Here is a 14,645-nt window from a genome sequence, read left to right on the forward strand (position 1 = left end):
TTTTTATGATTTGAAATAAGATAACTTTTGCAATTTTCTTGCCAGTGGAACAGTTTGCAAGTACTAGTTTTACACAAAAATTCTACTTAAATTGAAACTGGTATTCTATAAATATTAATTGATAAAAATGAGCCAAACCAATGTACTGGTCATCCTGAGCTTCTGCCTGATACGAAACACATGTGATAGCAGTCCAGTATGAACATGTTAATTACTTTGGTACTGTACGCCCACAGATATGAGACCCTTTGACACTTCTGCGCATGTCAGAAGAAGGAGAATCTATTCCAATGATAGGGTAATCAATCTGTCTTGGGGATGAGTTGTTTATTATTACACATTGGAAAATTAATTTTTTTTAATGAACATTGTGGTTTTTAAAGTGGTAACTATTTTGCTTGTATAACAGTTAGAAAATTTTACATATAAAGCACGTGATTTTGTGTGTTGGTGACCAATTTGTACACCAGCTTATTTTTTTTTTCCCTTCAACATGAATTGACGCTTCTTGGCAAGTTGCCAGACTAGGGGTCTGGTATCTGTGGTCGGAAAGTATATCCTAAATAATCATAACCAGATAGATACCTCTGATTTGCTTAGTTCTTGGAAACTGTCATTCTTGTTATGAGATATGACATGACAGCCTTATGACAAAATATATTATAGTTTGGAATTATGGTTAAAGCTATTAACTGATGCCAATATAATTATGCCTAACAGTCACTGTGTTTATTCCAGCTGGTTTGCCTGTTTTGCAGATAAAAAAACTCAAATTTCTAGGAGGGCAAATCCAGTCATTTTATGTGAGACAAAGTGATGAAAATTATGCTGCAGGAATATTGTCAGGGTACAGGACAGTTCAGCAGCATATGACCAGAATATTGGCCATATAGAGTGGTATTTTGCAATATAACATCTATAGGATTGGTTATGATTTTATTTTAATAAATCCTCATCATTTTCTAATTTATGTATCCTCAAGGGGGTGTTCAGATACTATGACAGTACTACACGGTTAAGCTTATATTATTATTAATCTCTCAGCAATTTTCCTGTCAGTTACTCTATCACTTGGCAGCCAATATTGTCAGATCTTATATTTCTCTTTTCTAGGGCACTTCTGAATGCATCACTCCTTCTGGATCTTGGTTTTCCTCCAGGTATTTTTCTTGCCATCTTGATATCAAATACTTGTTTTACTGACCTTTCCTTTTCATTATGCTTAAGTGACCCTACTACCTTTGATTAGCTCTGCTCACATATTCTTAAGCTAACAATATCAAGTTAATATTTTAGTATCAGTCTGTCACTGATGCCATCTCTTCACTCCCATAATTTTTCCTAGGAGTTTCATATCTGTGGTCTCTAGTCTTTGATCAGCTGTTTTACTTATGAGCTCTCAGATCCACAAGTTAAAGTTGGTTTGAACACTGTCTTGTGTTCAGTGTCTTGTATTTGTTCCTTTAGTGTTTTGATTAATTTTTCTCTTACTCCATATAAATTTATTCATTTGACTCCCTATCCTACCAACTTTTTAAATTCTGGTCTCTATACTTCATTTGCCATCTACACTAAAAATTGTTCTAGATTAGTTGAAATATTTTACTTGTTCTATAGGTTTCTCCATTTGGATGCAGTTAATATTTTCAATGTTTCTACTTATGTTCATAGTTTTTGTCTTTTTACTTCTGATTTTCATACCAAATATATTACAGCAATTTTTGGTTATTCAGAAGGAATCCTCCAGACTTGTACTGGATTATTTAAAAGTTAAGCATTATTTGTATAAAGTTAGAGCTGAGGTTAACCTGTTCAATTTTGATATCAGGACTAATGCCACTTTCTTTCATAAGGTGATTCATGTAGATGATGAATCAGATTGGAGATAGAATGCACCCTTTTCTTACACCGTGATTTATATCAAACTAGCTTCCTGTACTGCTTTCAGTTCTAACTGCTGATATACAACTTAAATATAGACTGCATATTGCTCTGCATGATGTTCAATTTATCCCATATAATTGTAGCATTCTGAACAGTTTTTCTCTTTGCACTTTGTTGTATGCTTTTTCCAGATCTATAAAATTTAAGTTCAGATCCTTTGTTATATTCTAATGATTTATCAACTATTTCTCTTAAAGTGAAAATTTGTTCCTGACAACTTCTATTAGGCTTGAACCAGCTTATTCTTCTCCATGTTTCTCTTCTCTAGTTTTTTCTTAGGTTCTTCTGTAATTCTCAGTCAGTGTTATTTTTCTTTCTTTTTTTAGATGGGAACTGTGAGAGCTTTACTCCATGTCATTCTGTCCAGGCCTTTTGAATAGATATGTATGTGAGCATTTCTGGTTTAATATCATCTACACCAGTTGCCTTCCCACATTTCATAATTTTGATAGTACAGATATGTACTCCTGATTGTATTTTACTTGAATATGTTCTTCTTTCAAAGAAAACAAACTAAAGATGTTCTGGATATATTCCAGAGATACAGAATATCTTTAGTTTCAGTTTTCATGTTAAAATTATCATGTCTGTTTCTTTTTACATTGCTCTTTCCTTGATTTGAAGCTTTTTCAATAGCCTCCAGAACATTTTGCCACCTTCCAAATATTTATCTTCCATATTCTTATAGTTTTCCCTATGACTTTTTGTTTAGCTACTTTTACATTAGCTTGGCTTTTACATTTTTCTCTGTATTCTCTTAAAGCATCTGCTGACTTGCTTCCTTGGAACCTTCAGTATGCTCTCTTTTCTAGGACTGCTTCTTTAACTTCTTGTCTCCACTGTGAATTTCTGATTTTTCTTTTCTTGCAGATGACTTCGTCATATAGCTGAATCAATATTTTCTTTAAAGTTTGTCACTGATATTCCAACGTTAAAGTGCAAATCTTTAATTTATCACAACAGGTCATGATTCAAGAATCACAGATAGAGATTTTTTACTGTGGTTTTAAATTTTTTTTTTTAAAATCTTGTATTGAATATATTCTAACCGTTAATAAATATACACGAAGAGAAAGTTGAGAAAGTATATCTGTTCATAATATTGAATTCATGCCTAGCTTCCCAGTGTTTATAATGTGTTTCTAATCTATGCTAAATAACTCCTGATGGTGTTATTTAGCATAGAAAACATGGTGTTGGTAGTTCTAAATAGTTAGTGCATCACCTGAAGTATTGCGAATTACTGTAAATTATGAGTATTAAATGATAAGAAATTGATAGATTTTTAAAATATAAAAATAATAAAAAAGCATGCAAAGAATCAGAAAACAAATGATTATAAATATGTGTTTTATTTTATTACTTTATTTAGAGAATAGATATTTTTCTTCATTATAGCAACAAGAAGCACCTGTAGTAGACCATGCTGGAAAGGAATTTGTGATGGCATTATATGATTACACAGAAAAAAGTCCGAGGGAAGTATCTATGAAGAAAGGAGATGTGTTAACTCTTTTAAACAGCAATAATAAGGTATGATTTGCTCTTGAAGTAAATATATTTTCCTTTTAGTTTAGTTATACTTGTTAAGTTTAGGGGAGGGGGTCTTTCATAGTCGATGTCAATTCCAAAAATAGTCTCTCAGGGACTTCTATTCAGCACAGTTGTTTTCATCCATTTAATCATGTATGAAGAAAATGGAAGAAATATCCAGAGCATGGTCTGCCAGTCCTGACTAGGAGAAAGTTGAGATGTTGCCATGTAGATGATCATAGAGATGTAGTTTTTATGTTCTTCAAGGCAGATGTTAACAGATCTACCAGTCTGTCCAAAGTAGGCTAAATTGTAGGTATAAGTAATTTTATACACTCCAGAATGTGCAATAGGATGAAGCTGATCATTGGGAGAATGGATGAAGGTTGCTACCTGGATGTGTGGTTTGACAATAGCATGGAGATTATATTCGGTAAGAACTTTAACTATCTTTTCAGATATACTCTGGATATTGGGGTTGGGAATAGTTTTGCTGTGATCTTGTGTGTTGGGTACAGGAGGATAAGAGAATATGCAGTATTTTGCCTATTTTGTATGGGGTTGTATCTGTTGGCTAAAAAAATGTTGTGAAGTACCTAAGTTCAGTGGCATTTGAACTTGGGTCAAATGAAACATACCTTTGTGTGTGTCTCATTTGAAGAATAATGAAAAATAACGAACTGTTTGGTAGTCATGTGACTAGTATGCTAGGAAGGGCAGACAGTTATCAATTTCTTTTTCTGTAGTGAAGTATATTTTTGGATGTTGACTTGGCTGTTTAAATGCACTAAAAATGTATTTAAATTGTGTTGGACCATGAAGCCAAAAGATGGATCATTGCTAACAACAAATACAGGTATCCCTTGCTTAATGCAGTTTTGCTTAACGTGGGATTTGATTAACGTGGCAAAATTATTTGCGACATCCCTTTATATATGTGGCAAGAGTTTTAATTAACTTGCTTTTAAATTTACCAAAATTCCACCAAATACGACATTGTTGCTACAACCCATGGACATGGGCGTCATTGCAACTTTCAAAGTCTATTTTCTTAAAATGACATCCTCAAAGTCAGTAGAAACAATAACAGGAGAAAATCTGATTACGCTCCAAGAATTTTGGAAAAATTTTAACATTAAACATGCAATTGAAAACATTCATGACTTGTGGGAGCTAGTGTCTTCTAGCTGCATGAGGGCTGTTTGGAAAAACCTTTTGCAGAATGTGCTAATGATTTAGGTGATTTTCAAAATAATGTGAACAATGTAGTTTTGTTCACAGGATTTGAAGAAATCGTTGCAATTGGCGAAGACCTTGTTTTTGATGGTGCTGATGCAGAAGATGTTAAATAATTATTGGATTCAAATTCAAAAGATTTCAGTGACAACAATCTTCTTGAAATTGAACAACAACGTGCATAATTTTCCAATAATTTGTTCGTTGTCTAAGACAACGAACAAATGGAATATGAAGATGAGGTTCCAAAGGAGATAACAATCAAAGAACTGGATGGAATATTTTGCAGTTTAGGATCCAAGGATCTGGATCCATATCCAAGTAATGGATATGATCCAGATGTTAATCGAAGAATGCTTGTTTGCTGATTTTAGAGAGTCATTTTGCTTGTTATCCTAGAATTTATGCTGATAGGAAAATAAAAACTAAAACTGTTCAAATGACTCTTGATAACTTTTTTTTCATAAAAAATTGCAGTAGCTAATGTAGATGCAAGCATTTATTGAACATTTACTTTGCATTCATTTTTTATCTTTCCTAAAAGAGTACTGCATAAAACAAATTATTAATACAGTAATCGATCATGGACGAATTGTAATTTTTATCGTTGATTATTATATTTGATTAACACGATTTTGATATACGCGGTAACATCGAGGGATTAATTAATCACATTAATCAAGGGATACCTGTACATTGATATTTCTTCCAGCTTAATCACTGGAATTGGAGAGTGGAAGTCAGTTTAAGACATAATTATAAAAAACAAAATCAGTTAGCCTCTTTTAATGTCAGTCTCACATACAAAAGATTGTAAATAAATGAGTAGACTGATCGTTAGATAATTTGGCTATCCTATTCTAGAAAACAAAAACAGAGCTTTTTTTTCAGTATTCTTCAAAGCTCCATAAGAAGGGATAGTGGTCATGTTCTGGGCATTGAAATAGTCTTTCACCTAAAGATTCTTAAACATTCATACCACGGTGGGATTTGAACCTACAATCTGTTGATTGGAGATAGAGGTGCTATCCACTTGCCAACTGTGGATTATGTTATTGTTGTCAGTGACAACTTCAGAGGATTTGAAGTAGGAAGTGATAATCGTTTAGTTTTAAGCAGGATGAAAATGAATATCACACTCAAAAGAGAAATATGCAAAAGTTTTATAAATATTGAGATTCATCAGTGCTGAAATATGAACAATAAGATTCAGATTTAAAAATATTTTTTTTGGAATTAATGAAAGAGAAAACAAAAACTATGCTGTGTAGAGACTGAGTAAATCAGTCAGTTATGAAATTAATTTCAAGATTAGAAAGAACTTGGTTGTATTTATTTGGAGTTAAAAGCAGTCATGAAAAGAAGAAATCATGTGAAAAGTTCCAGGCTAGTAACTCAACATATGCCAACACATTTTCCTATAAATTTTATAGGAAAATGTGGGAAAGCTATGGTATGTTTCAACTAAGCATTTAAGACATTTTTATTTTTTATTTTATTTTTTATGTTTATGTCCAAAAGTAACTAAACAATGGTTATGAAAAGAATATAGTCAGAGAAGCATTTGTTGTAGGTGGAAAAATGTTTAGAAATGAAGTTGGTAGAACACAAAAAAGAATTGAAGATCATAAAAGTGTTATAAAAAAATTAGGGTATTCTAAATATCTGAAGTAATTTCACATAAAATAATATATAGAAAAATTTTAGTAAATGAAGTAGGAGTACAAGTGATAGAATATATCAGGAAGGAAGCAACTATAGTATATTTCAATAGTGAGGTGGGGAAAAGTCATTAGAAATATGAAATGTGGAGAGGCAGCTAATGGAGATGATATTATGGTGGTAGTGGTGTTGAGAGTGTCAAACTCAATGTAATAGTTTCCATTTATGACTTCCCTTTATTAAAATCATAAAATTTTGCTCCAAGTATTTAAGACTTTTTTTTTCCTTGATGTGAAACCTTAGGCCCACCCACAATATGTAGGTACTTTGGACCCACCAACAGTACCTACATATTGTGGGCAGACCTAAGGATTAGATAATATTGAACCTTGCTCTCAAGACCAAATCTCAAGACAACATTTCTCATAGCATTTCTGTATGTCTGGGATTCATATCTTAATTTGCTCTTTAGCTCTTCAACATGAATCAGCTTTTCCATTTGCTTTTTCTAATGATTTGAAATAATTGTACTTTCTTCCCCAATGAAACTTTTAAGGGAAGATAGGAGATACAACAAATCTTTATTATCCAGTTTCCTATTTTGAAATATACTCATCTCTCTTCTTGAAATAAATTTCTCTTTAAGAAGTTTATCATCGTGTTTAGTACTGAATACTATAGAGATATCTACCTTCCCTTTCTGTGATACCTTTTCTGAATAAATCATCTTATAATACAACCTAATCATATTATTTAATATGATTAGGTTGTATTATCATATTATATATATATATAATTTCAGACATTGGTAAGTCTGACAGCTCATCTCTTCAGTCAGCATCCATTTGGATGCTGACTGAAGAGATGCTGACAATAATGGAGTATGCCATGAGGATGTGATGACTGAGCATTGGGCTAGAAGACCCAGCAAGTTCTCTTTATTTCTTATAAACTGTGTGGAAGCTTTCTCCTAGTTAATATAGATTCTACCTTTATGCAATTTTAAAAGCAGTTGCTTGAAGCATTAATGGCAGAAAAAAGGACCAAACAGAAATAGTAACGTCTAGGATGGATCACTGCAGTCAATTTGTACAGTTCTGCTTTTAGAAGACTGAAATTTAAGCATTAATTATATTAGAAACCTAGCAGAATAAACCATTTGGATGAAAACTAGGAATCTTGTAAATAGTCCTCTCTCACTATAGCAACTTTTTTTATGAACAAATGTACTAGTTTACCCTAGTACATTTCCATTAAAGTTGCATCATTGGTATAGAGCTTTTGGCCAGATCTTTTTGATAGTTTATGTAGAGTAAACTCAGTGTAATGTTGTTTATTATAGACTAAGTTTGACTGTATTGAGTACATTTTATACTATTATATGATTCAATGCCATGAAATGTAAATTTGGTGCCACTTTTTTGACTAGTAGACATTTCTACTGTCTACTGCTGATTTTACCCCTCTTGCTCTAATCACTAGGCATGTAATTTTAATATATATTTTTTAAATTGATGATAATTTTTAATTATCTGATAGACTATCTATCAGAATGGAGCCCCCTTTTCATTTATTTATCCAGAATTTGTTTTTGGCTTTGTATAAATAGAAAAATATGTGGTACTCAACCAATCGACTGTAAAACACCTGTCTCACTATATTCATTTTCTAAGAATTAAGGAATCTTTAATTATATTTACAATATATCATCTCATCTTCCTTTACCCCTCTTTTACCTTGCGGTGTCGAGGGTTTATTATTAATCATTGGAACTTAAACTGTTCACAGGATAAGGTGGTCAGCCCTACGCCCCGGTGTATCCTAAGTCCGTAGTGTTGAGTTCTCATGGCTGGTTTGCCTGCTTTGCGGGATGAAAAACTCCAGGATAAACTGGGGAAAAAACCCTACTGTCCATGCCTAAGACCAGCTAACTTGGCTATGGTTGAGGAAGCTCCTTCAGCTCCTCACATCACTGATGGGGAATCGAACCTAGGACACTCCTTCCCCAGGTATATGGTTGCGAAGCACACAGCCGTTAGGCTATCTGCGTGGACATTTACAAGTATACAATTTTTTTTTTTTTGTTTTGTTGTTGTATTCACAAATAAAAGGGTTTCTTTTTATTTGTGCATACAACTTTTATGTTTATTTTAAAGATCAATCACAGTTTAAGATGTTTAATCACCAAAGTATTTGATATGCAAGACTGTGACATTTTTATTTAAAAATTGTTTCTTAATTCTGTCAGATAAAAGCATATATACATATATAGATCATTTTTTTTTTATCAGTTATTTTTAATTTACCATGTCTTTGTATCTTGCAGGACTGGTGGAAGGTGGAAGTAAATGACAGACAAGGATTTGTTCCTGCAGCATATGTCAAAAAAATTGAGGCAGGATTGTCTGCTAGTCAGCAGCACCTGGCTGATACCAATAGCATTTCAGCAAGACAAGCCCAAATTGAAAGTCAGTATGAAAATTTATTGGCACTTGGTCGTGAACGGTGTTCCAAGTTAGAAGAATCATGTAAAGCATTTCAGTTAGTTAGAGAGGCAGCTGAATTAGTACAGTGGGTCAAAGACAAGGTAAGATATTTCGGAAAGTGGAAGTACAGTTAAGTTTTTAGTTTTTGTTTAGAGATGTATGGAGAATACTGAGAAACAGACTTGTGTTCCTATATAAAATTGGTTGTTTCCAAGGATAAGTTTGTATATAGGAACACAAGTCTGTGGGAGTCTTCTTTGTGGTTTCTTTGCCTACTTTAGTAGTAGATAAAGTTTCCACTTTAGGCCATCAATTCATATTCCACTGTGACATGGATTAATATTCTTGATTTCAGCAGCATGTATGGAAAAGAAATTTGAAATGCTTAAATATGTATAATAATTATGTAGAATAAGTTGCCGGCATTTCAGTTCCATAGTCTGTTGGACTGCTAGGCATCTTCATAATAGTTTTGATGTGCTGACTCATCAGTTGTGTGTGCTTCTGAAAACATTCCACAGGTGTCTTACTCCACAGATAAATGCTTGCATTTTCATCAGATTTGATGGTGGTTATCAACATAGGTTTATCTTCATCATGTGTGTATTTTTTTACCGCCCTCAGAAATGCTCAGTGGAATTGAGATTTGATGTATACTGTGGGGTGTGAAAGGGAACAGTTAGTTAATAAGAGTCAATCAAGGACAGCCCCTTTAAGAGTTTCCCTGTGACTTAGTGAGTTATCCTGTTTGAAGTATCTCTCATGTATATGGTAAACTGTTTGGGCAGGTTACACCAATTCATTTCCTATCCTATATGTCATCATTGAGTGAGAGTCAGAAAGCATGTCTAGGATCATTGTTTGGCAACCACTGCCTTGCATTGTTGTTACTGAGCATGATGGATTCATGCCTTTTTGTCCTTTTTAACCTACTTTTAAAATAGAAGTAACTGGATGTTATTACTCTATTCTATTCTTCTGCCGCTCCTCTGGTATGTGGTGCTGATATCCAGGCTTCACCTTTCTTTTATAAATTTGTAGCTGTTTTTGTTGGTTTGCAGTTATACCACCATTCGCAAAAATTGCTGATGCATACTGCATTGTGCACACACATGCATCCCCCCCCCCACTCACATTTTTGGTTGTATACCAAGCATCTGTTTGACCATCTGTAGTCCATTTTGTGCATCAGGATCATTTATTTGCCTTACACATCAGTTGGGTTGTTTCTGGCCACTTATCAGAAACTGACTTGATGCTTTCTGTTTATCAAACTATTCTTGATATATGTCTGAGATGGCATTGGATTCCTGCTACCATTTGGCTATCTTTACAGGACAGTCGTTTCAGAAATACTTTTACCAACTAACTTCCTAGCAGCTACTGTTATCATTTTTTTTTAATGCGAATCATCCCACCTCAAAGAGGTTGTAAGCTTTATCGTCCTTTAATACTATACGTGAGGCTAAACATCGGATCATTCATCTTTGTTGTAGAGTCAAAACACGAAACTTTTTTAAATCACTTCACATCTCCAGTAAGCAGAGTGATGATCTCATGCTAGTCAGTGAAATTAATCTAACCCACAGTAGAATTTGAACCTGTGACCTGTTGGTTGGAGAACATTAGTGTAATCAGTTCTCAGGCCTGTTATAATAATACATACTGTCTCCCAGAAATGTGTGTCAAAATCTTGCTGCTAGTGGAAGGGAATGTTTTAATAGTGGTATGTGAAGAACACTGCAAAGGCCATGATTTGCTGAAGAGTTTGGTGAAATTATCCGTGACTTAGTAGAAAATCAATTACTACATATCTTGCATTCTTTGCAACTTCAGCTTACTTATTTATTCTATATAGATGCTGTCTCTGCTCTGTACATTTTCTGTAAATATTAAATTTTTTCTGATTTAATGTAATGTAAAGAAAACTTTAATGTAATATAGATTGTTCAGCTTCTTGTGTTTATGGGATTCCATCTACTCTTTAAAGAATAACAACTACTTAATAATCACTAAAACACATCTCTGAACAGTGCAACAGATACTCTCTCAAATGGGATATAATGAAAAATGACCATTGAAGAGGTAATCTCTTCATAGAGAAATAGAGAAATTACATAGAGAAATCAGAAAAGCCATCAAGCAGGACAAGGAAATTTTTATGCTAATAATGTGTGCGAAGATGTCTGCATATATATTCCTTTAACCAAACTATATAATTTGAGTCTCAGAACAGGGAAGATTCTGCAGGAGTGAAAATAATATATTGTAATTGCATTGCATAAGGATGGTGTAACTGATTTATCCAACTATCGACCAATCAGTATTCTAGGATTGGTGGTGAAGATTTTGGAAAAGTTGGTTAGGACTCGCATTCTGAATTGGGTTGACAGAGAATCTCTACTTTGCAATGAACAGCATGGGTTTACTAAGGGAAGGTCTTGTTTTAGCAACTTGCTCACATTTCTGTAATAATGTTACCATTGAGCTAGACAAGGGGAAATGGATGTGCCATGATACTTTTTGATTTTGCTTTTGACATGGAAGACTACAGCATGGAAGACTGTTGCATAAATTTGATAATATGGGTTTGGATTAAAATATTACAATAAAAATAAAATGTTAGTGTGGATCAGAGGATGGCTGACTGACAGATATCAAATAGTGGTATGGGGGGGGGGGGGCTGCAAAATTTAAGGTAACTAGTGGTGTATCACTAGGATCAGTCCTTGGTCCACTGTTATTCAATTTCTATATTAATGATGTTGGGAAGGACAAACAGCTATTTTGCTGATGATGCAAAGATAGGTAGGGTAATCAGGAATGTGGATGATATGCAGTACTTGCAGAATGATTTGAATAGGCTGGAATTGTAGGCATGGGAAAATGGATGTCAGTAAAGTGTTATGCACTTTGCCACAATTAGATATCTAGTGTCGTATTACACTGGTGGGATTATGCTAAAAGAAACTGATCAGACTAAGGATCTTTGGTGTGTTAGTAGATAGGAAGTTGAAGTTTAGGGGTCATGTAGCAAAGATTGCAAATACAACTCAAAAGATAATTGCAATGCTGAAACAAACCTTGATGTGTAAAGATAAGGATGTCATTTTGCCTCTTTACAAGGCCTTGATAAGATCTCACTTGGACTATTATGCATATGTCTTCTGTTGTGATTCTGATACAGTGGAGAGAAAGAGAGATAACGTGCAAAGGAGAGTGTCAAAAATGATATCAGGATTGTGGAATATAAATTATGAAGACAGATTCAGAATTTGTAGACTGCAGACACTAATCATCAGGAGAAAGAGGACTTACAAACTTCTGAAAGGGATATACTGGATTTCAGTTGATGAAATTTTTTATTTTTTGGAGAGTGGGGAAAGGACAAGAGGGCATACTTGGAAGCTGAGAATGAATGTCACTGAGAAGGGGATGAGATCTAGATTTTTCTCTCATAGAGTGGTGATTGGAATGGATTGCCATTGGATATTGTGTGTGCAAGCAGTGTGAATGAATTTAAGAACAAGTATAATAGGTGGTGCATGTAGTATGTGGCCTCCCTCAATGAGTCCCGTAATCCCTGGAGATCTCTCTTAATAATAATAATAATACATGTGAAGAGACAGAGTTTCAGATGTGGAGGCACACATAAAAGAATGCTTTATTTAGTTTGTGACCTAAAACCAAAGTTTAAGCTAAATTGAATGACATCAATGACACTAATGGAGAAGTATGAACAGAAGAACCAGAAATCTAAAACAGATGGAAAGAGTACTGTGAGGAACTGTACAGCAGTGAAGATAAGGAAAAATCAGAGGAGCCCTCTCACCAGGAAAATTTTCAATTTGGAACTACCTCCTCTTAGGCCTAGGGTGTTGAAAGAGCAGTTTAAACAGCTTAATAACAATAAGGCCTTGGATGCAGAGGGGATTCCAGCAGAGTTAAGGCCATTGGGGATGCAGGAATAAGAGTGTTTCATAGATTACAAGAATGTGAGAGACAGCATCGTGGCCTAGAGAATGGAAGAAGTCAGCTTTCATACCACTGCACAAGAAGGGAGATACAAAGGATTGCAAGAACTATAAAACTATTAGTTTAGTCTCTCATGCAAGTAAGATTTTATTAAAGATAATTCTAAATAGGATTCTGCTGAAGTTGAGACAGGGATGCCTGAGGAACATGCAGGTTTTAGGAAAGGCAAGGGTACCAGATACGAGATCCTTTGCCTTAGACAGATGATTGAAAAGTATAAAGAATTTAGATTCCCTATGGTAATGTGTTTCATAGAATACTCCAAGCTTTTGACTGCTCAGCTTGTAAAACTGTAGGAGGTAATGAAAATAATGGGTTTTCCTCAACACAAGTTAGTTATCTTGTTGATAGCTAACTTGTACAGTGAACAAGAAACCACAATAAGAACAGTCGCTGGATTAACTGATTGGCTTCAGGTTGGAAAGGGAGTTAGGTAATGATGCCTACTTTCTCCCCAGCTGTTTAGTATTTATGCTGAGGACATCATTCATGTATCATTGGATGAGCTTAAAACAGAATTAGGATAGGTGGTAGATTGATCAGTAATCTGAGATATGATGGTGATACAAATCCTTAATAAAGTTAATGAGATCAGTAAGAACAGAGGACTTCAGCTAAATCCTAGCAAGATAAAGATTATGGTTCTCAAAGGAAATACAGACAGGGAAGCTCCTGAGAAACAAGTGTACGTTAATGGAGAAAGAATTGAAGTCAGCAAGTTTGAGTATCTGGGATTCATTATTAATGTGAAGAATTACTGTTCAGAAGACGTCAAAAGATTAGAATGACTCAAACAACAGTCGGAGACTTGTCTAAAATCTGGAAGGATGGATCTATCTCCACAGAAACAAATTGAGGATTTTGGATGTAGCTGTTTTACCAGCAGTATCTTACAGATGCACGACTTGGAACCTAAAGAAGTTTGATAAAAAAGGATAGCTGCATTTGAGATGTGGTATTAGAGAAGGTTGTTTGAGGATATCACATTCTGAAAGGCAGACAGATAGATGGGTGCTAGAAAGGATTGGCAGAACTTTAAGGCTCCTTAAGGTTATTGACAGAAGAAAGTCGAAATGCTTTGGACACATTGAAAGGATGGAAGAACTTCTCAAAACAGTAACAGAAGATAAAGTTCCTAGAAAAAGAAGAAGAGGTAAACCATCAATGAGATGGATGGATGGTGTGTCTGGAGTGACTGATCTTCAGAAAACTAACGCTTCCAGAAAAGCATACAACAGACCCACCTGGCAAGGACTGGTGTGGCACATTACCGAGCTATGTAGTGACCATATGGCATCTGATGAGGTCCAGTGAATAGATGATGATGACCATTGAAGGTACCACATCTGTTCAGCAAAAACAAGCAACTGTAAGTAGGGCAAAGGAAGAAACGCTTCTATTGAATACTAGAAGACTGGAGAAAGGTTGCATTGAGTGATAAATTCTGGTTCCTGTTATTTCATGTAAGTGGAAGAACATGGTATGACAACAACATAATGCCATAGATTTATCACTCATTGGATTAACATCACTCAATAAAATTGTCAATATTAGGAATATTAAAAAGGTCTACTGTGTCCCAAAATTCAGACGTGAAAGTGTCATCCTTTTTATTTAGGACAATTTGATGAAGCCAAACAGGAATCTCCGGATAGTTAGTCAGAATGGAAGTGTATTCTGTACAACAGTTTTGGAAATTTTTTCAGTTAATCCTCTGAAAAGTATTCATGCCTGTTTGACCAGTCTTAA

The 14,645-nt window shown here is 34.4% G+C and overlaps 1 protein-coding gene across 1 annotated transcript in view; it reads left to right on the top strand.

Moving 5' to 3' along the window:
• alpha-Spec (alpha spectrin) overlaps positions 1 to 14,645 on the top strand; it is a 509,808-nt gene that overhangs the window by 243,703 nt on the left and 251,460 nt on the right. Inside the window, exons 24-25 of the mRNA XM_090406229.1 lie at positions 3,343 to 3,477; positions 8,702 to 8,962. Coding sequence (XP_090262355.1) covers positions 3,343 to 3,477; positions 8,702 to 8,962 — 396 coding nt within the window. The remainder of the gene's footprint in view (positions 1 to 3,342; positions 3,478 to 8,701; positions 8,963 to 14,645) is intronic.

This window comes from Typopeltis vanoorti, chromosome 16 (genome assembly GCF_054136105.1).
Source record: "Typopeltis vanoorti isolate ZY-2024b chromosome 16, IOZ_Tvanoo_1.0, whole genome shotgun sequence".
NCBI classification, from domain to species: Eukaryota; Metazoa; Arthropoda; class Arachnida; order Uropygi; family Thelyphonidae; genus Typopeltis; species Typopeltis vanoorti.